General features: G+C 42.7%; 4 protein-coding genes across 6 annotated transcripts; 2 read left to right on the plus strand and 2 right to left on the minus strand.

The window, feature by feature from the left end:
* Positions 1-1,633: 1,633 nt before the first annotated feature.
* On the minus strand, positions 1,634-14,401 carry slc35a3b (solute carrier family 35 member A3b). 3 transcript variants are annotated; one of them, XM_041949574.1, is made up of 8 exons: positions 14,209-14,401; positions 6,628-6,877; positions 6,236-6,390; positions 5,234-5,356; positions 4,954-5,128; positions 3,401-3,519; positions 3,132-3,265; positions 1,634-2,465 (listed from the first exon to the last, which is right to left on the minus strand). In XM_041949574.1, exons 2-8 carry the CDS (start codon positions 6,830-6,832, stop codon positions 2,372-2,374), a joined length of 1,005 nt encoding a protein of 334 aa, XP_041805508.1. In that variant the 5' UTR covers positions 6,833-6,877; positions 14,209-14,401; the 3' UTR covers positions 1,634-2,371. The 3 variants fall into 3 exon arrangements, with proteins under 3 accessions (XP_041805508.1, XP_041805510.1, XP_041805509.1); XM_041949576.1 differs by lacking the exon at positions 14,209-14,401 and adding an exon at positions 12,913-12,942; XM_041949575.1 differs by lacking the exon at positions 14,209-14,401 and adding an exon at positions 12,617-12,890.
* A 644-nt stretch (positions 14,402-15,045) lies between these two features.
* imp3 (IMP U3 small nucleolar ribonucleoprotein 3) lies at positions 15,046-19,039 on the plus strand. Its single transcript, XM_041949272.1, has 7 exons — positions 15,046-15,352; positions 15,828-15,935; positions 16,701-16,775; positions 16,882-16,961; positions 17,084-17,135; positions 17,295-17,367; positions 17,472-19,039. The coding sequence occupies exons 1-7, from the start codon at positions 15,216-15,218 to the stop codon at positions 17,496-17,498; spliced, it is 552 nt and encodes a 183-aa protein (XP_041805206.1). The 5' UTR covers positions 15,046-15,215; the 3' UTR covers positions 17,499-19,039.
* sec22ba (SEC22 homolog B, vesicle trafficking protein a) lies at positions 18,129-20,422 on the minus strand. The gene is made up of 5 exons (XM_041949271.1): positions 20,158-20,422; positions 19,530-19,639; positions 19,205-19,365; positions 18,963-19,109; positions 18,129-18,710 (listed from the first exon to the last, which is right to left on the minus strand). Exons 1-5 carry the CDS (start codon positions 20,230-20,232, stop codon positions 18,556-18,558), a joined length of 648 nt encoding a protein of 215 aa, XP_041805205.1. The 5' UTR covers positions 20,233-20,422; the 3' UTR covers positions 18,129-18,555.
* On the plus strand, positions 20,421-26,389 carry zgc:55943 (uncharacterized protein LOC406337 homolog). Its single transcript, XM_041949273.1, has 6 exons — positions 20,421-20,774; positions 21,861-22,002; positions 23,440-23,519; positions 23,814-23,884; positions 24,043-24,106; positions 25,412-26,389. Exons 2-6 carry the CDS (start codon positions 21,912-21,914, stop codon positions 25,448-25,450), a joined length of 345 nt encoding a protein of 114 aa, XP_041805207.1. The 5' UTR covers positions 20,421-20,774; positions 21,861-21,911; the 3' UTR covers positions 25,451-26,389.
* The last annotated feature ends 149 nt before the right edge of the window (positions 26,390-26,538 follow it).

Below are 26,538 nucleotides of genomic sequence, written 5' to 3' on the forward strand. Positions count from 1 at the left end.
GAGTTCTGCTTGCTATTTAGCGAAGAAGGAACGCTGTTTCTTTTTTTGTTTGTTTGTTTGTTTGGTTTTTTTAGGCGTACCACAGAGGTATTAGACCACAACGAGAACTGCATCCTGCATCCTTATGTAGATCTTATTGCATGAGAGAGTGAGAGAGACGCAAAAACTGTCCTTGAGAAGTTTAAGAATAGCATTTGTTTTGTATAACTTGATACCTGAAGACATTTTGATTGAAAAGTCAGCCAAAAAAAAAAAAAAAAAAAAAAAAACAGCAAACAAACCTGCGGGCTGGTTAAACCTCGTCAGTGCCAACAAAGGCCTTTATCAGCACACTCAGTACCAGAGTTAAAGGATGTATTCAGAAGATTTAAAAGAGACAAAGTATTATATGAATCGTTTTAGTTTAAGATTAACTCATGCATCAGTCAGATTGTATTAAGAGCACCCACCTTGCATAAAAGTCTGGAAGAAAAACAGTTCTGCTGTAGTTTTCACTTGAGTTTCGCTAACACACCAACATATTTTCAACTTGCTGCCGTAGAGCAGCTGAAGTGACGAACTATCGGAGAGATGAGCTGGACCTGTTAGCACGTTAAATAAATTATGTCAGCCATGCTTTTAATAAGTGCACACTGAATGACTTGGAGCGGTGCCATACAACAAATTTAAAACAAGAGGGTGACGGCAGTCCAGGCCACAGATATCAGAGCTGGAATGGAGCCCGACTGTACTCAGATCTAAGGTGGATTTGATGTGGCACTAATCAGGCCATGTTACACTACCAAGTTACATAAATCTTCCTGCAATCAGGGAATCTAAATGTACTCTCAATAGTTTCCTTGTTGTGGAATTAAACCGGACTACAGTCTGAAAATGTTTCATTGGAATTAGTGCCATTTTTGTCACGTCACACTTTTTCCTCATATGTAAATGGTTTAGCAGTAGTTTTCTGCAGATAATCACAGATGAAGGCCCTCCTGTGTCATGGGTATGGTCTGTCAAGTGGCTCACACTGGGCCCGGTCCAAGTCCCTGCCTGCCACTCCACGCACAAGTCACATGACTCATCCTCCATCTGCGCCTCTCTCCAGGTTCACGCCTCACCTTCCCATCTGCCTGCTCATTTTTCCCCTTTCTGTCCACCTCACCACACGCACACACACACACCATCTCCATCCAAATGTTCTAATATGCTCTGATAGCGATGCAAAGATTATCTGCGACTGTGTAAACTAAAAAAGCAGAGGGAGAAAAACGGGCAAAAATGGGAAAGATGTGTTGTTTTTGTTCATCTGTCAGGGACGTTGTTGAATAAAAATGGCTGCTACCACCACGTAAAATACTCAAAGAGGTTAAAATAGGTTAGAATAATTCAGCGGGTCTACATTTGTCGCGGCACCACGGCTCATTCAGCCATCTGTTGCTATAGAGACTGATTTGCTGTTTCAGAGTGCACTGCAACTGGAACAGAAAAAAACAGTTCAAAATATTCATGGGTGTGCCCTGCTCTGTGTGTATGCATTAGTATGTGTGAGAGAGAGCACGCACACACACACTCACTCACACATCCAGCTCTAATATATCCATTCATTTCACTTTGAAGTAAGAAAAAAGATCAGAGGCAGAGCTTGTTGTTTCAGCATGAAAGATGCCTTAATTTATTCATTTGTTCGTACATAAAGAACTGTATTCTGCATTTAAAGAACAGTAGAACAAGTGCTTTGATATGAATACCCAGACTGTGAGCAGCAAGGTCAAAGCAGTCATATCCCAGCTCATCTCATCTCATATGAAAAAGGACATTCAGCATCTTTGAACAGAGGTAACCCCTCCTCCTTGCAGCAAGTTTGCTCCTCATTCCACCACTAGATGGAAGCTCCGACAGGGATTTTCCTCTCTTTGAGACGGGCGCTCTCAGCACCATGAATACCCTTTTTGTTTTGTAAATACAGCCCTTTCCCCTCATATCCCCCCAACACGTAAATACACAAGTACAGTATTCAGCTATAAAACATAGATTTACAAATATCTGTGAGGTCATGCTTTCATCACATTCTCCCCTCGGTCCCTTTTTAATTGCACACACAGAAAGTTTCCATGGGATAGTTTCATCATACAGTCTATTAGCTTTGCTGTAACATTCGACTGACGGCAAGTTAGCTCCAATATACTCCTGTTAGTATTTCATAAGAAAAACCTGAAAAAAATACATTCACATAGTCATATTATTGACCCCCGTCTGTTGTGCAAAACAGCATTTTTTCAGAGGAGTGATGGGCCACACTCAGTCTCAACAGTCTCCAGCTGCAGTAGTTTGGCAGTAGTCTGTGCTGGGTGCAGGTCGTCACTTCTGACAGGTAGCAGTTCTCCGTTCATACTTTGATGGTGCTACTACTGGCAGGTTTGCGCTCGTAGCCGTAAAGGAAAGTGGCAGCAATAACCAGCAGTGACCCTAGAAAAAATACACTGACAGAAAGACAGGAACAGGAAATAGAAGAGAGAAATTAAGAACGCACTAACAATGAATTCAACAAGGAAACAATTAAACTTAGTTCATGTCACGTAAACAAGGCAAAGAGTCTGCAGCCCTCCTAGCAGCTCTGTGAGGCACAGTCAGGGGCCACATTCGGCACCCACCACTCACCAAATGTGATAAATAAGATCAGCCACCATACTACCTATTTCTGTACAGACTCTCATCACTACAACACAGAAGTTGACTGACCATGTTTTGTTTTGCGTCCACTCAGCACACTGGTGCAGCATGCAACAGATGACCATCAAAAGCTGCATTGCAATTCTTCTTAGCTGAGCATGTCAGCATGCTAACAGTTGTGATTAGCACTAAACACAGAGTACAGCTGAGTTTTGCAGGTAATTCGGACCAGAAGGACTGGACTATTTAAATTTTGACCTGACGATGGTGCTGGATGAAAAATCAAAGCATCACCAAACTTTTTGCAGTTCATTCTGTAGGGAACCTCAGAGTCTTTACAAAACTTTATGGCCATATCCATTAATTATCAAGATATATGTTTAAAACCGCTGTGAAGGTCATGGTGGCGTCAGTGGATCATCACAGTCAGTAGGATACATCTCCTGGGAACCATGCATGAGCATGTATGTGCTTACCTAGTCGGATTAAAGTCCTCCAACAGGAAATATGAAATGACTGCAGACATGATGATGGACAGAGACGTGGCGAATCCTTTGAGGATGTTGTCTGCATATTTAATGACCACTGCTATGACCAACCCGCCCACAGCCTGCAGGCACAGATGGACAGTGTTGGAATGACAACATACACACCAAGCATTTCAATCACACGTTGGCAAATGCAGCTGTAAACAAATGGGACACAAATGACAAAGTGAGAATGAAGACAGACATAATGATCACACCTGTAGGACGACGACTGTGCAGGTGACGGCGTTGTAGCCCTGAAACATTCCAGACTGTCTCACGCTCTGGCCGTCATACACTATCATTCCTACGAAGCCAGACACAAAGCCAAAGAAACCTGAAACAGACAAGGAGCGGTAAATGGTTTTGTTGAGCAAATAGGACAGTATAGTATAACTGTGGTTTAACTGTTCTTGATGAAAGGACAGGAAAGTGTGTTCAAAAGCTGTTAAACTGCACCCAACTGCCACTAGAGGTCACTGTGTTTGAGCTAAAGCTGCTTCAGTGGAGTGTAAAAATGTAAAAAAAAAAAAAAAAAAAGACAAGATTTACACTCACTTAACAACCGAAGGAGAGAAGGAGTGACAAAGAGAGTCCCTCTGCAATCCCTGAGCCCCCACCCTCTGCTCTGCCCAGCCATAAAAAAACACTTAGACAAACTTCTCATGACTGAGTGAGAATGTTGTTTAAGCAAACTTCTGCTGTCCTGTCCCTTCATTCTGTGACCACAGTCCTCTTTTTAAGTATATGTGAAGGTGTTGCAAAGCATTTAACCATGAGGGTCAAATGACAGGTCATCTTTTCAAGACAAAGGATGATTTTGTCACTTAAAATTTCATCAGATTCCCTTCCTGATCTGAGGAAACTGTCATTATCTTGCAAAAACAACTTCAGGCTTATCTATTAGTTGGTTAGTTGTTGTATTTGCTTTGTTTTGCACATTTCAAAATCTTCGAGGGATGAGTGAGTAATTCTTGACCATCAAAAGCTTGAGTAGTGAGCAATTTAATATTAACCATGTGAAAGTTGCATCTTCTGTTGTTACTCAGAAGGTGCATTATGAAACAACAAGTAGAAAAGCAGCCTAATATCAGAATGAGAGTCGGCCGTATGACATATTACAAACAACTGTAAGTAAAGTGTAGAGTATAGTTTCAGCACGTTGAGGTGGAAGGACAAAAGGGAACGCAAAAAAGAGGTCTGCAGCGAGAGATAAGAAGAGACATGTTGCAAACGTGACCCAGTTGTGGTTTTTGAGGCTGCTTGACATCATCAGGATACATTTCTGAGACTTTAGAAACTTCCCTCCAGAGCCAGAGAAGACGTTATTTTTTTCTCAGTAGTTCTCCTCGTGATGAACTGAACTTTCTGCTCAATTTTAAACTCTAAACTCTAAACGCTACTCAAATCTTAAGCGGTCCAAACTAAGGAAATGCAACCGTTTATTTTGCTGGTACAACTTTCTATTGAATCATGGCTTTCAAGTTTTAAAAAATTGTGACAAAGGGCTTTTTAATCTTAATAAATCATTAATTAAGCTTAGTAGGTCAGTAACTCATCACCTCCCCCACTATTTTGCTAACACAATGAGCTACAATTAATATATATCATTTGGAAAACGATTAAATCAGTTTGTGTTTGTGTCACACAGAGCATGAATGAGTCTGTGAGAGGGAAAATATCTGCGGTACCTGTCAAACTCAGGTTAACAAAAGCCTCTCGACACATGTGGTCTCCACCTAGCAAACAAACAGAGGGTGTAGTCACTCACCCAGCTGTATGTTTCGGACCCACACGCTCTGTTTAGTCTCCTTGAGGATTTTCTCAAAGTAAACTCCGGCAAAGCCACTGGACACGCAGGCCATCAGCACGGCCATCAGGCCCACGAACTGGGAGCCCGCGGACAGGACCTTCTGCTCAGTGTCCCCTTCAGTCTCTGTGGGCCACTGTGGAGGTTAAAACATCTGATGAGTGCATAAAATCAGATTCACCCCACAGAAACAAGCCGCCTGTGTGTTTGTGAATTGTTCAGGGACTCTGCAGTGTGGTACCTGCACTAGAGTGACTCCGGCCATGAGCAGGAGCAGCGAGAGCCACTGGTAGAAGCCCAACCTCTTCCCCAGCATGGAGACCGAAAACAGCGCTGTGGTGAGGATCTTCAGCTGGTACGTGACCTGTGTGTGGAGCACGACACGAACACACCGCTGAGGCAGAAAGCAAGGCCGCCGTGTGTGTGAATACGGCAGGAGAACATGATTTACGTCAAACGTGATCCTCAGCATGCACAGAAAGGTCACCAGAGACCCCCAGCACCAGCCTGCCCTGCCTCTCTTTAATGGCTGTCTGCTGCTGGTAGGAAGCAAATCAGACATGTTCCATCATTCTTCCCCACTGGCACACTATTAGCACTTGATGCATCCTGCAGTTGTCGAATACCGAATATTATCTTGGCACCTTAGTATCTTTGTTAAAATCTTGCAGCCCTCAGATGCTCTGCTCAGTCGTTGAAACATGTGTGGTTAACAACGCGTCAGGACTTGTTTCGCTGCTTTCAAATGGAAATCATGAGGTTGTATTTTTGAAATGGGAAGTTGAGGACACAACAACATCAGCTACGTGCCTGAAGAACGTGTTCCCCCCTGTGCTGTGTTTCAGTGTCATGCTCAGAGCTCAAACAGGGTGAATGATAAGACACAACACACACACACACTCACACAAAGAAAGAAACCTGGCTATCCAGCTACCAGTCCACCTTCATACAGATGTAATAAAGCAACATTTTCCAGTCTACATGGGGCCAGTACATGATATTCAAAATAAAGATGATGGATGTATGTCTTAATGGAATTTGAATGCACAAACTGATGGAACAAAAACAATATAATGAAACAAGTCAGTTGAGAAAATATTTTGTAACTTGAGGGCAATTACTGTTTAAGAAATGATTTATTTAAAAAAAAATCCCTTGACACACACTCAGCTCTCTAAGTTCATGGGTGCGCAACACACACACACACACATACAGGGAAGCTGAAGCAGCACATTCATGTCACCTGATAGGTGGCTGCGTCCAGGTTGGACAGGGCAACATAGAGCAGATTGTTCTGCAGTGTGTAGATCCCTGCAGGAATGGCCAGCTTCATGGTCCCCACGGGATTGTTCACAATCTCCTCCTTCAGCAGCTGGTTCATTGAGCGCACACTGAATTCTGGCGGTGACAGAGAGTGTGTTGTAAGTAACTCAACCTGGGGACCACCCATGGAGTGAAGTGACACAGAGGAGAGGCAGACAGGACCTGACAGTCAGACACCTTGAGAGCACTTATATGAGATCTTGTACCCAGTAGTGCAAAGTCTACACCTGAAAATAGACTAAGGAGAGAAAGAACAGCAGAGAGGAAGACCTCGGCTCTTACTCTCACCCTCCCCCGGCCCTCGCTACTCACTGTTCTCAATGAAGACGAGGAGGGTGCAGGCGAGGATCTTGAGCACCTCGGCCGACACCACGGCGGACGAGGCCAGGTAGCGGGGGCCGTCTTCCTTCAGGGTGCGGGAGTAGCGCATTGTGAGCACCAGCGAGGTGGTCTGCAACACCAGCACCCCCAGAGACACATACTTCAGCCGTGAGGAGTGTGGCGGGGACAGGACCATCGTGGAGGACTCTGCGTCTGAGTCAGCAGACGCAGAGGGAGTCTTCTGGACGGACAGGAAGAGAAAGAGGCAGAACGGGTGAGACAATTCAGGCAGAGAAGGCACACAGTTCCTACCAATGTCAGGGAGTAATAGAGCTGCCGGGAGGCAACGTAAGAGCAAAGCTGCTGAGGTGTCCTCGAGCAAGAAACCAGCCTCTGCTTTGGCCAACCAATGTCACATCACAAAATGAAATAGAGCAGAATAGAGAGAGCGGGTGAACTCAACAGGCATTGGAGAGCGTGAAGAGTCAGAGAGAGGAGAGAGTGAGCGCCGAGCGATCAGGAATGCCAGGCAGCAATTAAAGGGTAGTTAAACAGAAAGCTAATAAGTCCAGCCTGAGGCAGCGTGGGGGGAACACCTGTGACAAAGGTCAGAGCTGCAATTAGAACTAGAAAATTCCCCCTGGGAAATTTTGAAAGGGACACGGGGTGTGTTCGAGCCGACAAAATTATCTACGTTTTAAAGTTTGAATGAAGTCTCTAGGAGAAACTATGGCGAAGCAGCGGACAATTGAAAAAGGCTGCAATGTGAGAAAACTGCAGATATCAGAGGTAGTCAGTCCCTGATTAATGAATTGCTCTCAGCTGTGTTTCTGTGGCTTTCTCCTTGTCTGTCTCTGTTGATCACCTCAGCTGTCTGTGTCTGCTTCTCTCCTCTGCTTCATGTCTCTGTTAACATGAATTAATGAACTGAATCAATAAACATGAATGGAGCTAATGCTGACGGAGCTAACAGAGCTAACACTAACGGAGCTAACAGCTAGCGGTGCGAATAGAGCTAACGGCGCTAACGCTAACAGAGCTAACTGTGCTAACAGAGCTAATAACGGCGTTAACAAGGGGGCGGGGGGATGGGGTTTTCATTATGCATTTGTCTGTGTGTGTGTGTTTATGTATCTGTCATTGTGTGTGACTGCGTATGTGTGTGTCTTCGTCTGTTTGTGTGTGTGTGTCTGCTTGAACTACACAAGCAGCCCAACCTGCTCCTACATGGAGATGTGTCTGGTATATGTGTGTCTGAATGTGTGTGTGTGTGTGTGTTTGTTTGTGTGCGTGTGTAACTTCTGCCCCACCTGCTGATAATTACCTCTCTACCTCTCCCACTTTTTACCTGTTCCTGTTCAGTTTTGACGTGCTTGTTTTTAATCACTTTTTAGCTGTTGGTTAGCCCTGCTTGTGTGTGTGTTTGTGTGACTACTTTCTCAACCTTTTTGGCAAAGCGCTTGGTGAAGTTGAGTTTAACTGTTGGATGGAGATGGAGATTGTTTTCAAACAATGCCCTTGTTTTGACTGAGCTCGTTAAGATAATCATTCTCAGGCTTGTTGTCCTGCAGATGTGTGTGCGTGGGTTATTGACCGGTGTGTGTGTAAATGACAGTTGCACCTGTTAAACTCCTCCCTTGAAAAGCGGCTTCTTCTTCGGTTTCTTCCGAACAACTTGCGATTGTGTCAAAACCGTAGCTGCTATCAAAAAACCGATTACACTGTGAGATGCGGACAAGTCTGGGCCAGATGTACGTGTGTTTTATGTCCAGATATTCTTTAGAAAAATGACAAAATGGTCGACTTAAAAAGACTCTGCGACTCAGAGAACAGGAGTTTGTATTGTATGCAGTGAGATTTGGGTTCGGCGAACCTCCTGAACTAAATCCTCTGGTGAGAGAACCGTACCTCGTATCAGAGTGTACTATAGATCATCGGACTCCCGAGAACTTCCTGAGTCCGACCATCTCCTCGTTTTATTCCTGACACAACAACTTTTCGTTTTATGGCGATCTAAAGACAGGAGGCATTTCTGCTTTGCTCACAAAACAGCTCTGAATTTTAACATGGGACTTAATGGGAGAACAGGAGGGCGCTGGCTGCACAAAACGTCTCACTATTTAAATTCAGTAAGTCTCTCGGCTTTTTCGAGGACATCACACGAAAGAGGACAAGTTTGTCTACAAACTGATCCCAAAATTATGCATGTAGAGTGTAATTTGTGGCCGTAGCGACGAGAAAAAGAGAAGATTTTCAGATCGTTTTTAGACTCTGTGCCACTCTAGCACGCACTCTAGCACGAACATTCCGCGCAATACACACCCATTATAATCTCAAAATTTCCCGCCAAACGATCACTGTCATTGAACAGTGACTGATCAAAAACTATAGGACCAATCAAAATGTGGATGAACACACCAATAGACCAGACTTGGGTCTACATTTTAAAGTTGAAATGAAGTCTCTCGGTGAATGTATGCCTGAGCTACAGATGTTTGAAAAACTCCAATTTCAATCTTGTTTTTTTCGCCCGTCCCATTCATTTCTTATGGGAAATTTATCGCAGTTTTTTTTAAAAACTGCGATAAATTTGAGAAAAGTAATAGCACACCGATCCCGAACAATACGCACGTTTTGATATATAATTTGCGAGGGTTTTCTCAAAGCTGTGGGACGAGTTTGAGGACGAAAACTTGGAGGAAGATGAAAAATAATAAGAAGAAGAAGAAGAAGAAGAAGAAACGCGCGGGATAGTAATAAGTGACTCGGGGCTATGCCCCGAGTCACTGGCTCCTGCAGCAGAGCTGCAGGAGCCAGTGCCTCGGAGCGTGCCCCGTGTCCCTAATAATAATAAGAAGAAGAAGAAGAAACGCGCGGGATAGTAATAAGTGACTCGGGGCGTAGCTCCTGCAGCTATTTCATAGCTGTAGGAGCCAGTGACTCGGGACGTTGCCCCGTGTCCCTAATAATGGGGACGGGAGGGGCATGTATTTCAGAGGGCAACTCAACATTCAAAACAGCTGTCACCTTCTCTGGGCGCATGGAAGTCAGTCCTCCACAGAAACAAGGCACTGATTCAGGAAGGAGGGACTGGCAAATCATTGGTGAAGATGAAACTGCAAGTGAATAGCAGCCTGTTGGCAAAGCCACAGCCTTTGCCTTTGTACAAAGCAGTCATATTATTATCAGTCTTATATGACACTTTAACGATATGTCTTCGGTGATTTAGCCCTGTTGATATTGCTTTAACATCTTACGAGGTGAATTCACAAATGGATTTATTGCCTCTCAGGCATTTGATTATGGCTAACACTGCTGTAACGTCGGGGGGAGGAAGTACTCAAGGTATCAATACTGTCGTGTGAAAAATACAAGGAAAAGTCTTGCATTTAAAATCTCATCTAAGTAGAAGTACATTCACTCAAATAATGTGCTTGAACACAATTTTAGGTACTTATACTACTTATACAACTAATCCTACTTGACTGTTTCCCTTGTATGCTCCTTTGTACTTCTACTCCACTACATTTATCTGACATTTGTTTTCCTTGTCCTGTTACATACTGAGTTGTTGAACAAACTCTCTAAGCTTCTCAAATGGTGTCATTTAAATAACTGTCTGAGGCCCACATAGGTAAACCCAACCCAATATTTCAAGCAAACATATATTTATAATATATATAATATTTATAATATGAATATGCAGTTTGTAGCAGAACACATTGTTGCATCAGCATTAACAGTCCAATAATGTAATTATACATACAATCCATTTACTTGTAATGCAGTATTTTTACACTGTTGTATCTGTACTTTAACTTAAGTAAAGGCTCTGAGTGCTTCTATGATATGTCAAGGTTTGACTACATCTGTAGCCAATAAGTTTGACGCCATTTATACTAAAACAGTTTTTATCTTAATCGATCAGCCCTCAAACACCAACATGAAAGACCACTGTCGAGGGTTTAGAGTCACTCATAATCAATCATACACGAATGGTTACGTTAACAGTAACGAGATCATTATTACCAGTCTCGCAACGCCGCTGCTGCCACTTCGCTACCTCTTCCAAATGGCCCGTAATTCAAAAAATCCTTGTGTGCAGAAGGCACGATATTCAAAGAGGCAAACCATGCTGAAGTTCTGCAGTAATGTCACTACAGAGTCTGCTACACCCCCCCCCCCCCCCCCCCCCCCCTTCACATGGAGGGAGGAACTGAGGGACCCTCTCTGGTTTTTACAAAGTAAACCTGAGGAGTGCCAGTGGCTCAGGTGGATGGTCTACATCTTACAGTTATTAACTAGCTCCTTCTAACCCCGCTAACCTCCACGGAATCAATCCCACCTTTAGACAATCGTGTTCTCAGATCTGACTGACCGTGACACAGGTTTTTCCAGTCTGCATTTCCATCCTGCTGTTAAATCATTACTTTCTGACTTAAAGCCCTCAAACTAGTCTATTGGTGGAAAATGAGTTGAGTTTCATTTTTTACTGACAAGGCGAGACACAAAGTCCACTGAGCCACGACACGGAGTGGTCATATAATTTCTACTGCAGGAAGTATCCCATTCAAATCCAAAAGAGGATGTATACAACAAGCCACGCAGGCCAAAAAGGTGTGGCGTGCTCCACACACTGACTTCCTTATGTAGCAGCTCTGCTTAGCAGACGGCCATGGCTGCACAATCCCTCTCTGTGTGTGCATGTGTATATGTGTGTGTGTGGGTGTGTGTGTGTGCCCTTCTACACACCCGACAAACTCTCCTCTCACTCTCTGTGGCCACTTTTTCAGAACACTATTGACTTTTATTTTCAGCTGGCCTGCCAGCCATGCAAGGATCTCCACAACTGATCTCCAAACATTGCTCAAACCTACAGAACTTCAGGTTCTAGAAGAGTTCCCAAAGTGGAAAGTAACTAAGTACATTTATTCAGTTATTGTGCTTAAGTACAGTTTGAAGGTACTAGTACTTGAGTATTTTCATTTTCTGCTGCTTTTTATTTCTACTCCACTACATTTCAGTTGGAAATGTACTTTTGACAGCTGTAGTTACACCACCTGACCCTAAAAGTTATCAGTGAGTTTATAAATAAATTCACCCTGATGAGGGCAGCAAGCAGCAATAACTTCAAGCCCAGAGCCCCGATCCTCACTTAATTCTTTGTCTTCCATACTGATCTTGGGTAAGCCAAGGCAAGGCAACTCTATTCACAGAGCACATTTCATACCCAAAGTGCACAGCGAAAAGCACAAAGAACAAATCAGAACAAATGCTTCAGATTTAAAAGAAAATTAATTAAAAGCAATAGTCATTAGCTTGGATTTCAAGTCTCAAGTCTTAATCGTCTCTGGCAATTTGTTCCAGCACAGCAGCTAAAGGCATCTTCCCCATGTTTAGTTTTGACTTTGGGAACAGCCAGTAACCCAGAACCAGCTGAGCTGAGAGGTCTGCAAGGTTCATACTGGGTCAGGACATCAGAAAGTATCTCTGAATCCAGGATTCTCGCTTCATGTTTACTATCAAGGGCAGACTGATAATTCTTTGCTATAAAGCACTTTGTGTGGCATTTCTTATTTGAAAGGTGCTATGCAAATAAGGTTTATTATTCAAGATTGCCTTAATTGTCATTGTGCATGGACATGTCGACGAAATTTGCATTGCAACCCCTGTGTTAGAAACAAGATAATAAGAAAGATAAGAAAGATAATAAAATAAATAAGATAATAGAATAAACTAATCTAACTGCTGAGGTGTGTTATTTATCTTAAGGGAGGAAGCACTGTCTAATCTTTTGATTTTTTTTCTGTGAAACAGGGAAGCAAAGTCATTACGCGACTGTCTAGAAGTAATTTCTGGAGGCACTGGTACTTGTGGGTTGGTGAGTTTATCCCCGGTGGCAAACAGTGGAAATCTGAGACGGTCAAACAATCCTATCAACATGAGGCACGCTGTGCACAAACATGAAAAACTGCCTCACCTTGAATCCAACAGGGATCCAGACACTTGGATTTGTGTCTGGCACCTGTGGGAAGTCGAAACGCCACACACAGCCCACCCGCAACCTTTCACATAAACCAGAAGTGCCCAGTACTCCACACCCTTAAACCTGTCACAGATGACAAGTGTGACATTTTAACACGGATCTTCCCTTCAGATGTGTCAAACTCAACCGGCTTTGTTTAAAGGCTCTTTCCTCCGTCCGCTACAACACGTCCACTGTGCGATACGGTTCCGAGCAAACTCTCTCTGAGGCTCTGAAGCTCCTCCACTAACCTGTGCAGCAGACTGGAGGACTGAGCTCCTGCCTCGCAGCAAACGTCTCCACCAAGTGTCTCAGTCTGACACAGCCTGCTCACCTCAGATCAGATAACAGACCAGATGACTAACAGTCTGAGGCTATGAAATGACTGAAACGGAAACACTGGCAACGTGTTTTACCAGGAATAAAAACTGTCTGCTTTCTTGTGAATGCTGAGAACTGTAACTTCCTGCATGAAATTGCTTATCTTCTTTACTGAGTTTTTGATTTGAGCTTTTATCAATGGGACCTCTGGCAGCCTCGGGCTTGTCAATTATTGTGAGCAGCTGAGCATCATCATGCTGTCACTGCGCATGATTACAGCGTTTCCTTTCTGAGACCTGATACAACCGCTGCTCTATAAGACTGAAGCCATTCACTAATGGTCTAAAGACAGATTCTGACACAGGTGTGCCTCCCACCACGAATGCAGAGCGTGGCATGTGTGATTTTAGCTCTATATCAAAACCGGTTCCTTTGTATCTCAATATCTTGACAAACCAGATTCTCTGTAGGACAATAGGCACCCAAGCCAGAGTTCAGATGTGCCAGTATACTACTTTTTTGTTTACTTTTGCAACGCAGGTGTAGCATCAGATAACAAAGACTTGGCTCAGGTCAAAGAAAGCAGTGTCTGTGGCCCTGGTGAGGGTGGGGTGCTCACCGCGCTCTGCTCCGCCCTTGGGACATTTGTTTAAAAACAAGCATAGCCTTCATTCTGAAAATTCAGCACTCCGGACAAAGCCAAACTACATCAATGTTTCAGGTTTAGACTGATCACTCTGGTGATAATTGGAAATGAAACCAGAATGGGTCACAACCTGAATCTAACTAGTCACCAGCTCTTGACGTGGACCTGTGCTTCCATGACCAGGAAACCTTGATTCATTTGTTTTAATGGGTGTCGACTTGAACAAATACTGGACTTCACAACATCAGGATGTGGATCCGTCAGAAAGTGGGAGTGACGGGAGGGAGTGAAAGATCCGTTTTTTTCTACAAGAGCACATTATTTGCTCCCGCGATGGTTATTAGTTGCTTCTCGTGCGGATTATTAAAAAAAAAAGCATGTGATCAAACTGTCCCTGAAGGGGTCTTGACAGAGTGAAAAAGGAAGCAGTGGGAGGTACAGATTATCAAAGCTATAGCTATAACAAACTGTACGCTTATTTACCTCATCTGCTACATGTAAACGCACTGATGGTGCCACCTCTCCCTTCCGTGCGAGGAAGAACCGCTTCTCAAACCCTCCACATCACGCAGAAACTTACCTGTCGGACTGGATGCAGGCTGAGGACGTGGATGGAGGAGTCCGGACACTCATGCGCTGGGTAGTCTCCTCCTCTTTGCTCGTCTATGCGCTCATTATAACACTCATAACGTGGCCGTCGCTTATAGCCAAACTATGAGCGACACACAGACAGTTCACACCAACTGTTGCGGTGTACTCTGAGTCCACCTACATCAGGGGACGGAGTCTCTCCCTCTATTTACTGGATGAATGAACGGACCACATACTTCAACTGTTTGGTGACGCCTGCTGGAGAAAGAAAGATGTTGCACTATTTTCCACAAGAACGTCGCAACGGTACTGATTATCAGTCAAGACTAGAGAGCACTCCGAAAACACACAAAATAAGAAACAATATAATAATATAGAGAAATGCAGTCACCCAAAATGAAAACTTATATTACTACTAATAAAAATAAACTAACCAAAAAGCTAAGCTTTCCTTGCCCACTTTTTCCCAAAACTTTTGAAATTGAATTCTGTTGGGATTCAAGATAAAAAGACAAAGAAACTCAAGAAGCAGAACCTCTTCAGCACAGCTAAAAGGGTTCTGTGAGAGGGCTGCAGGACTTTGCAGGCTATACTGGGCACAATAGTGTGAGGATTGATGTCATATGATAGATTTCCTTGTAAGTGATTCAGATGCAGATAATTCTAGGTAAATATCACATTCATTAATCTAAATGGACAGGCTACAGTTCCTGGTTTATTGTGTAACTCCAACAGAAAAAAAGAAAAAAGGCATGGGAAAAGGCACATTTTTGATTAATAAAAGAATGTTTGGAGGACTTTAATATATTCATTTGGCTGCAGGGGGTAGGGAAGTTTAGTGCTAACAGTAGATGACGCTGTAACCCGTGTTGACTCGAAGTTCGGCCTTAATTTGTCACCGAAGAAGAAGTACACGTGTTTCCTGTGTTTCTACGTTATGCAGCAGAGGAAGGAGGCTGTCTTGTAAATACATTATTAAATATATAAGGCGTAAAAATGGTTCGCAAATTGAAGTACCATGAACAGAAGCTCTTGAAGAAGGTAGACTTCATTAATTGGGAGGTAGACAACAACCTGCACGAGGTCAAAGTGTTGCGGAGGTATCGCATCGAAAAGAGGGAGGACTACACCAAGTAAGCAACAGCGCCAGCTAGCTAGCTGCTATCAGAAACCTCATTGCTCTGCTCTGTTTAAGACAGTGTTTTAACCTGAACAAGTTGGCCAAGATGAAAAATGTGTTCAGCGTTTATATTTTGAGAGAAAGTTAAAAAAATGTAGTCGACTGTGAAGTTTACCTCTGAAATAGTTGCAACTCAAAACAAAAAATATTTCTCTGCTTATTTAAAATTATTAGCTTGGCCATTTAAATTGACCATATACTAAACATCAGAGCGTATGAAGTTTTAAACTATCATCATTTTACAAGCTTTGGTTTAATTGTATAATTTGGTGAACTAGTCATTTAAATACAATATGAACACATGTTGTGATATTTTGTTGTCTTATTCTACTTATTTCAAGAGTGTTGGCTGACCAGTGAATAGTATAGACATAGACAATCAAATTCGTTGTTCCAGTAATAGTAATGTTGGTTCTTCTGTGTACCAGGTACAACAAGCTGAGTCGCAATATCAGAGACTTGGCCCAGAAAATCAGAGACCTGGATGAGAAAGATGGCTTCAGAGCTCAGAGCTCACATCGCCTGCTGGAAAAACTGTGAGTTTTTCTGCGGGACGTTATTTGCATTGACACAGTCTTCTTTCTAATAACACTCAGTCAACACCTTTGGCCTGGGAGGGAGATCAGCAGGTTATCCTGCTCTGTTTGGAGGATCACTCTTATTCCATCACTGCAGCTCAGAGTAACATGAGGCGACTTTGTAATGATAATTGGAAATATAAACTCTACCCTCTATTGTCGTTTATTAGAAAAATAATCATTACATTGTTAAACATTATTATAAATCCCACAATTTGGTCAGATAGATCATATCAGTGTGAACTACTTTTCTCTTCCTCTGTCGTCTGGCAGCAGAAACATTTGCACATTACTTTTAACTTTAATAATGTCACATAGTCGTGCTAGTTTGTTTTCCACCTGACACAAAAAAGTAACAGCTCTATCCTCACTTTTAATGTTGGAAATTATTTCTAGTGTTTCTGCAAATTCTCATTCTATTCTAGTTATGACATGATATTCTTTACATTTCACCTCACTGGATATCACTTTTTTTTTTTGCTATTGTTATAAGCAAATTTCCCCACGGGTATCACTGTCTCCTACCATACTAAGTAGTCCACTCATGGTCTTGATGGCATCACTTGTAATTAATTGTAATCTTTTGCATGAACTCACTGGTAGTTGGACTGGAAAACCCAGAGTTTACAGAGCCAGTTGGTATTTGTTGCTTTGGACAGTCTTGGTTTATCTGTTTTAAAATCACAATATCACACTGACAGTTTTATTGTGTCTTCATATAAGGTACAGTATCGGTCTCCTCCCCACCAAACAGAATCTGTCCCTCACAGAGAAAGTCACAGCCTCTTCATTCTGCAGGTAAATCATCCTACAAACACATTATACTCTGATTGAGTACTTGAATGCGATTGTATATCACTCATCTTGGTTATTGTGCCGCTCATCACCTGTGTGACTCCTGCAGGAGGAGGCTGCCCAGCATCATGCTTAACCTTCGTATGGCTCAGAACCTGAAAACAGCCATCACCTTCATTGAGCAAGGACGTATCCTTCGTTATTACAGGAGTTTATGTCAACAAAATGTATTATTTTGTAATGTGTAGTCTTTCACTTAGTTTTGGCTACGTCAAAATGGTTTTGCAGTAGTGTCCTTCACTCCGTGTCAGATGTGCGTGTTGGCCCAGAGATCATCACAGATCCAGCATTTCTAGTCACAAGGTTAGTGCCCACATCTTGTTTTGTCTTCTCCTAATTTGTTTTGCACCACTTTATGCAAACTGGCCATTCTGGAAAAAACTGAATAAATTAACAACAAAGGTGCATGTGAAAAGCGTCTCCAGTGATCGAATACTGATCCAACTACTGTGACTTTTTCAGAAATATGGAAGATTTTGTCACTTGGGTGGACTCCTCCAAGATCAAGCAGCATGTTATGAACTACAATGATGAGGTGAGCTGAGCTTTCAGGGTCATTTGAACCAAGTATCACTGATCATTTTGCTGGACCAAAAAAAAAATGTCAATGTTTGCAAATGACCGCTTTCTCTTTTACAGAGGGACGACTTTGATCTGCTGGCATAAATCTATTGTCAGACATTTGTCAATCACCATGGAGGACAGGAGAGGGACAAGAAATCTGCTCCTACAACTTGAGTGAATAACTGCCAGGAGTCAACAGTTTGAATCTCTGATAAACTTGGAAACTGTGGGAAGAAAATAAGTGCTCTCAACACAACAGAAGGAGCGCACTTCCAGACTCGTTTGCTGAACATGTCTCTAGATGCCTAAAAATCGGATCTAATTACAGATCATCCAAAATATCAGAATTTGGAGGTCCAGTGATTCATTAGAGTCTGTAGTCATCATTATAACCATTTGGCTCTATACTCTAAACCTGCTCAAGAGCACAGAGTCTCAGTTGTTTCCTCCTCATTTTTCCAGCAGAGCCACTCCAGCATTGGCCACAGCGTCACTGGTTGTACAGAGCAGCTTCTAGAGTCATGTAGGTGTGACTGTTCCTTCTCCTGCAACACCAAGTTTTCTCTGCATGTGTATAATATTTGTGTGAACATCAGCTGGCCTCCAGGGTTCATATGTACGGGAGCATGGAAATGCTGGTTCATGTGTGTATATACCATAGATAGAAGAACTGTCAGTCTGTTCAAATTAACATACTTTTCATAAATACACCTGCAAAATAGAATTTTTTGATAAATATTTAATATTTTTAATAAGACTTTGTTACAATGTAAACTTTGTGAACAATAAACATTCTTTTATCACAGTAATTAAGAATTTTTACAAAACCTCTTTCTCCTTAATGTTGAAACTCTTAAAGAAACCCCTGGACCAGTGTGTAAATGCTAATTTATCAACACCCTGCTCTTATTATTCCAGTAAACAGGTACATGAACTCAGCATGAAGCATTTGCTTTTATAATGTACATAGAAAAGCCCCATTACTGACCAGTGGCTCAGTTTATACTGAATACATAATGTAAGTCAAAGCTGGACAAAGTAGGAGACAGACTGTATATGACCTCTTAAAGGCACCCTGATATATAACGGAAATGTCAACAGGATCAGTTTAAATGCTGAGAAAAAAAGCTTCTCCCTTATGTCAAAGTCTTTGAGAGTCTCAGAGCCACCAGAAACGCACATAGATGAGGAGTGTGATGAAGAACACTGCCACAGCGGCCACCTTGGCATACGTGGAGCGGGTGTTGAGATATTTGGCATCGCTGCGGTACTTCTTCGACATTGTGGACAGATTGCTGGCTTTTGTATCGAGAGCTGTAGGAAGGAAGTATCGAGATGAATGGGACATTTTCTTAGCACTAAATGTGCATTAAGTGTTGCAAATATTTAGGTCAGCAGGGACAGCTTACAAAACAAATACATCGATCACAAAAGTTCCTGTGAATAAAATCAACACGTCTGACACACAAACAAAAGATGTATCTTTTCTCAAAGGCAGTAACAGCAAAATGTGGTTGGCTACATTAGATCATCAGATGTTGTTCTTTATTTTCTATTACTGCTTACCTGAAAGAGCCTCTCCTCTCTGCAGAACTTCCTCGATATTTGCCACCATGATTCTCTGGACATCCTGTAGCTCTGTGTTAATACTGCCCATGTTCCTCCTGGCCCTGCTATCAGCGTACGACTTCTTTGTCTTCTGGATGTATGTGTCTGAAACAATGCATGCATGAAACAAGCTGTGGTCAATGATTTTGTTCTTCCTGCTTAATGTGAAAGACAGTGTTTCTCGTAAGTAACAGTCTTACCGAACTCGATGAAAGAGTACGGCCTGGTCACTGTGTGAACTCTTCTTCCATACTGGTCATAGAACTCGCTGTGGAGGTCTTCTAGGTATGCGAAAGCCATCTTTTTGGGAAATGAAGCCTCGCAGAGGAACAGGTAGCAGATACCTTGTGCTATTACATAGCTGAAAACAAGAAGCACAAGTGCAGTCCAAAGCAGTGATTATTATTAATGACTTTGTCAACAAAACCTCACCTGTACAACATTGCAGAAGTAACATGAATTGTGTTTTAGGCTGAATTTCCCCTTTGAGAACACTAAGTGAACCTGGCGCTTGTGGTAACTTACTGAAAGTTCATGTCCCCGGCCTCCAGGGTACAGCGCTCCGGACTCTGAGCGTTCAGTTTACGGCACAGCTGCTTGGCCTGGCTCTGGTACTGCTGGAGGTCTCTTCCGGACTGACAGACAGTATATAAACAGTTTGGAGTCAGAACTGCCATGCGCAAATCATGTCATATCAGGACTTAATAAAATGTCACAAATCGCGGTTTCTTTTTTTTTCGTTAAAGTCTAAAGCCCTTTACAGATACTTGATCAACATTTCGACAGGAAACTGTACAACAACATCTAGATTTTTTTTAATGTTTAGCTAAACTTTGTGTAGGGTCTTCTTTTATTCCAACAGCTATGAACAATAACAATTTACTCACTGTAACAGACAACAGTTAACCGTCCTTTACATTTCAAAACTAAGTTATACTTTTAAAATAAACTGCTACTCCATGGATTATGGAGTTAAATACGGTGTTTTCCAACATAGTACCGATAAAAGATAAAGGTCTTCTTTTTGGTTTTGGGAGGTCTACTCTTCGGATACGCTAGCTGTCATTAAACATCACAATTTTTTGAATGGAGTTTGGCGTGTAGTTCTCTTCAAACAGGGACGCCACCCTCGGAGGTTAGCTTTCATTCATACCTGTTCATCCTCCTGTATGGACGCAGCCAGCGGCAGTCCGTCCGCCACACGAGCGATCAGTGTTAGTGAAGTCATCTCGATGGAGGTCAGTGATCGGCCGAGTCAGCTGTCGCTTTTGTCACAGACAGCAAACTTCACAAACTTTGTGCGTTACTACTGTCAACTTTGACGATTCAGAGGCAATGAGCTGGACGGAAGTTCGCGGTGCGCCGGTGAATTGGGCCCGAGTGGCAACATAAAATTGCCAGGGTATAAAGAGGTATGACGCTTCCAAAATTGCATGGCAAATGAAGTGGATTTGGGGTGTTTTGCGCTTATTATAACTAATTTCTAGGGAGAAGACTGCTATTTTCAAAATTCGCATTAGATGTCGTTTGACTCGAGTGTTTATTTTTCCAATTAGTGGGCACTATTATTCCATTTTAACAGAGTATCCGGCCATGAGCTCCAGCAGTCCGACCAGACAGCTGGCAGACGGACTGACTGCATCTCGACTGCTGATGCCTGTATCGAGCTGAGAGGTGCGGATGCGGTCTGTCTGGGTCCTCCGTCTGGAGTGAAGCCTCTCTGAACTAAAGCCAGAGGAAGGACCCTCTAACCATGGACAATCCAGAAAGGTAATTTTGTGTCATTGCTGTGCCTTTAATTTGCAGTTTTTTTAAATTCGGTTCCGTGTATTCGGTATCGTCTCGACGTTTCCTGCTGGCCGTGGAATGGCTGCTCTTTTCTCATCTTTTGTTATTATTTGTTTAAGGAACCCTGATATCTAATCCTCCTCTCACATGTTGTATAATGAGACGATGGTTGAAATTTTGCAGCTTTGACGAGAATGTATTTTCCTTTCTCCTGTCTTGTGTCTTCATTTGCTTGCAAAATTGCATTAAATCACGCAGTGATGCACCGTCCATGGGCTGCATTTGCAGCTGTTATCTATATAAATACAAATTAAAGCCGTTTGGAGGATATGATGTGTGCGAAGCAGCTGACTGTGCAGCTGTGCAGCCTGTGTGTTTAGGTCAAACCATACCATATGGAGATCAATCACTATGCGTCTCCCAGAGCCCAACGCCAAACACGACGGAGTCACTTCACCGTAATGTTAGCCATGTTGCTGCGGGTGCTACATGCCCATATGACGGTGGAGATGGGAGCAGTGTGTGCGCAGCCACAGATTAATCCTCAGAGCGCCACAGAAACCCCCCCTTCACGAACAGCGATGACCCGGCGGCTTGGCACAGTGGCATCCTCAACAGCTTGAAAGGCCTTATTGTTGCGGTGCAGCTGGCACCGCCGCGCGCACGTTCCCATTGGTCTTTTCCCAGACCGTCGTGTGCGTGCCTCACACCCCGGTGAAACCGTCTCTTTTACTGTCTTTTCAGGACTATGTTTAAATTTCAGGGTGGGGCGCTTCATGACTAATTGATTATGAAAATTTTGTGATTCCCAGGCAGGAGTTCAGGGGATTTCCTCTCCTGCGAAACGAAGACTAGTTTAGTTCTTTTCCTCAGAGAAGTCAGCCCGTTTGGTCTTGATGATTAGTGGGAGCACACTCCTCCTCTGGATGTCTCTGCTAAGGACAGACGCTCCTCAGATGATTTCCCCAGAGACAAAACATTCATCAAGAGGCCCGTCTGTGATCTGATGGCTGTTCTCTTCGGGGTTCCTGGTGTACACTTCGTCACTTCTCTTGTACCTGTCTCCAGGTGTGCCTGTAATGCTCAGGGGTGAGGAGGACAGCTGCTGAGGAGGAGGAGATGGGCTGCACCTCTGCTAAGCAGGTGTCTGCCGTGCCCAACGGTGAGGAGGGCCAGAGTAAAGCCTACAGCAACGGGGACCTCCTCTCTGGTCAGTTTGTTCACTGAGTACACTGATGTCTGATTTTCCCATGTACCTCTGTGTTCAGGTGGTGTACTACTTCCTTCATATCCTCAAATTTAATTATTGGTCACCATTCATCAAGTGTGACACACTGCCTGGATCTCTGTATTTTTAAAGATAAGTTCACATTGATTGAAACAGATATGGGTATTTAAGAAAAACATAATATAATCCACTATGAAAATGATCAAAGTTTCCTAAATTTATGATCATTGTTAGCAGTGTTGACTGGTGCTGGGATGGACTTGTTAAGATCTCTAATGCGATCGTGGTTTTATTAAAGGCAGGTGAAAGGTGAAACAGTTAATTTCACTTTCATTCAATGCAGCAGTAGCATTATGGCGACTGTTTGGTCTACAAAATGTTAGAAAATTGTGAAAAATGCGTGTCATGATTTTCCAGACCCCAAGATATTCAATTTACACTAATGTAACAAAAAAAGAGATGCTGGAATCAGTTATTTTTGGCATTTATGCTTGAAAAATCACTGTTAAAATTGTTAATTAATTTCTGTCAATTTTAGTTGATTACTCAATTTAAATAATTTCAGCTCTCATTATAAATATATTTATATATACATACATACATTTTAAACATTTGTCACCGCTGGGTTGTAAAACAAACTTGCTCTGCAGTAAGAGTATTTTCATAATTCACTGGCGCAGTGCTTTAAAGTAATGATTAAAAAATAATAAAATACATTTTGTAAATGCGACCTTAATTAAGAGTTTTGAGAATGGTTAGCAGTGGCTGAAAGTGCTGGGATGGATCTTTAAACATCTGTAAACTGGCAAGCTGTCAGATCCTAATGGGACCCGTAATAAGTGCTTTATTGATCGCAGGTGCACAGGAACAGCTACACGTGTACACGGTGCTGCCATCATCTGTAAGACATGTGTGGAGTAGAGGCGCCTCACAGCACAAATGTGGACTGATTGTTTAACTTGTCATAGTCATTAAAGCTGCTAGAGATTAATAATAAACTGAAACTACCTGTGAGCTACTTGCATAGCTTGAATCTGATGTGTTATGACTCCATGTGTCCACCAGAGCATCACTACTATGCGTTGCAACTGTATTTTCATTTCTCTACATGCGTGGGAGTGAGATGGGGGGGGGGCGCATGTGTGAGAGAAAAGATGGAGAGTAAAGAGGAGAATCAGGCCAACAGCTCATGCGTTCGCCGCTTGCCAACCATTGTTACGAGAGGATTTAGTCTGTAGCGTGAGAATTCAAGCACATAATTACTTTGCCAAGGCTGAACTGTGACAACTATTAACCCGGAGGATTGTGCTCATCAGAGCGGCGGCGAGTGGGTCGTCCTCTGTGAGCCGGCCGCCGGCGTACGCTGTCGTGTATTAATAAGAGGAGATGTGCTCCTCTCTGTCTCCCACTCTGTCACAGATGAGTACAAGATGAAAGGAGTGGAGAAAGTCAAGTACATCAGTGGAGAAGAGGGAGGAGTGGACGGCCAGGACAGCACAGTGCGTGACTCTATTGTACTCCCTGTGTTCTGTTTGTGGGATACGGGGCTCCTGCATGCAGCACCGTGCTGCATACATCTGCATATTAATTTACCACAACAATGCTACAGGATAATGAAGTTTGCAAATCATATTTTTAGATTAAAAAGTTAATTTGAGCAGCAATGATTAAGATATCATGATTACAAAACAATATAAAGCTAAGTTAATTGTGTGTTTTTATCTGCTGAGTTTTCCTTTCTGCTGTTTCTAATCAGATGGTTGTTTGTGTGTGCTTGCTTGGATGTCATGCAGGAGAAAAGTGCTCTCCTTGGTAAAGGTCAACACATGGATGAAACAGGGTCAAATGGAAATGGAAAGATTCTGTAAGTGACGCTGACCGACGGTTCTGTTTTTATTAATCTATTTTTATTTCATTAATCTATTTCTTGCTGTGTATTTTGTTCAGTCATCATCAAAACTCTTCATCATGTCTCAAGTTATACCGCAAGGCTCTAACCTGCTGTATCTTTTGCCCTCACAGGAGCATTCACTCCTCGGAGAGCCAGCAAGAATTCTTCAGGATGCTGGATGAGAAAATTGAGAAAGTAAGGAATAACAACCCATCACTGGAGCATCGCTACGTTTTTATGTTTGTCCAAAAAGCTCCTGCTAAATGACATAATGGAGGTTAATCCTATCACTGCAGCAAATCTGCAGCAAGTGAGGACACAGCAGATGACATAATGATACCTCAAAACAGCCTCAATCTGTCACGTCCAGTGTGTTCCACTCGTGTGGTTGTTTAAAGCACAGCCTGATCCCAAAAAAGTTGGGACGCTGTGTGAAACATAAAAACAGAATGCAAGCATTCGCAAACAAATGACAGCAGTTTTACAAAGTGTTCCTGAGCTCATGTAGTGACATCCTTATACAATCATGTGTGAACCTCGCTCCATCCTTGCTTGTGAGCGACTGAGCCTGCTGACTAGAGGATGCTCCTTTCATACCCAATCATGATACTATCACCTGTTACCAATCAATGCATCTAAAGCTCAATGGAGCTCATATCTGTGTGACATACAGCTCTATCGTTGTCTATAAACTTTCAAAAACACATCTGTGAGCCACACTATTGCACTGGGTGACATGTCCCTTCATTACATTGAGGTCAGGCGCGGTAGTTTATTTTGAGTCGAAGCCACGTATGCCGTTTTGCTGGCAGAAATTCTCACTAGTGCTTCACATGTGTATTTTTATCGGATAAAAATAGTCCCCAACAAATGCACTATTTATTCCTGTTTTAGTAATGTTTGCTAAAAACTATGGTAGCCAGATGTTTAGGGACATTATTTAGACTTGTTTTTAAAGATTTATATCTGTGGAGGGAACAAACTTTTCGGGGGTTGAGTGCCACAGACAGAGTAGGCAAGTCAGAAAGCACTGAGAAACACACTAATACATTGACAAACAGTATTGGCTACATATATGTGTGTGTGTGTGTGTGTGTGGGAGTGTGTGGGTCTGCAAGTGAAGAAAGCAATGATAAGGATGACAGAGCCACATTTCTCTCATTGAGATAGAACTAAGTTAAAATGCATTGTGTTATGTGGCTGCATTTTGTTCTTTGAGGCTGCCAATGGTGACTAATTGGTCTCTTATCAAATGAACCTGCTCTCATATGATTGTTCAACATCTGTAATGTGGTGAGTCGAGAAAGAAGGTCCTGCTCTTTACAAGGAGCACAATGAAAATAAGCCTTAGATTTGCCATTGTTTCATCGTTGACATTTTGTGGGTGTGTGTGATTGAATGCCGCCCTGAGTACTTTTGCTGTAGCATTACATATGTCAATATTGGAATGGTGTTGTGTAAAATGCAGTGTACATTAACATCTGTGTGCTTTGTTTTCAGGGCCGGGACTACTGCTCAGAGGAGGAAGATATGACATAGCACTGTGGTCGTGTGTCCGTCAGTCCCAACATGAATGAACTGTCACTCCAGTGTTCCGGGTGGACCGTACCATGTGTTACCGTGTGTGGGGTTGAACTCTGTCCCTTGTATGTACACGCCTGAGAAAAACGGATAACTGACTTGAATCAAGCACCTTTTTTGCCCTCCTGCTCACAACCCTGGTTCCCGCTCAACCAAGAGAGAAATGACCAGCAAAATCAAAGATGGTTCAGTATTTATACATTTCCAAGACTCTACGAAGGAAGAGAACATTTAGGTTTACTTACTTAATGAAGCCATTACAGGATGACAGAGATCTTGGGATTTGTACTTGCTTTCCTATCCCTGCTTGAGTAAGTCCTGGAAGGCCAATACACATGGCTGTCACTAAGACCTCCTGGAGACATTTGAAACCATCAGACTGTTGCAAATATAAATTTCCAGCAGCAGAAGCAACCAGTGGACACTGATGTCTCTATCTGCATCATTTTCAGTATTTCATCCTTGAATGCCTCCCTGAAAAGTCAAGGGGTTGGAAACTTTCTGCATTCCAAAACACAGTATGAACCTCTTTTCTACAGTACGTCGGCCAGTCCAGTGTGTTTGTCTGTCCATGTCTGTTTCTGCTATGATGTAGAGTATTTATGTTGAATAAGGCTCAGGGTTGAAGTGTTGTAATCTTTGTCTCATGTACTCGAGTCCCTCCCCTCATTAAGACACTGTCACACCATTAAAAACACTCATTCACTCGCACAGCAGGGTTATTGATGTCCCCTGCTTCAGTATCTGTTCCATGCTGACCCTACAGGGTGGACACTGCAAATTCACATCAAGTCTGACTATGTATCTCGCTCACCAGTGTTAATGTTGTTGTGTTCAGTTTCTATGTTGATTTTGTTTTGTTTTTCTAGAAAAATAAAAAGTGTTTTCAGTAACTTACCCACACAGCTGACAAGTTGTATTATGTTAAAAAACAACTGGCCCCACAAGCAGAAGTGCTGCTGACACGACTGGAGCTCATGAACACACTGACGATCAGTAGTGAGCAGCTCAATGCAGTTAGCAATTACAGCTCACTGGTGCAGCTG

The sequence above is a fragment of the Chelmon rostratus genome, chromosome 12 (assembly GCF_017976325.1).
Source record: "Chelmon rostratus isolate fCheRos1 chromosome 12, fCheRos1.pri, whole genome shotgun sequence".
Lineage (NCBI taxonomy): Eukaryota > Metazoa > Chordata > Actinopteri > Chaetodontiformes > Chaetodontidae > Chelmon > Chelmon rostratus.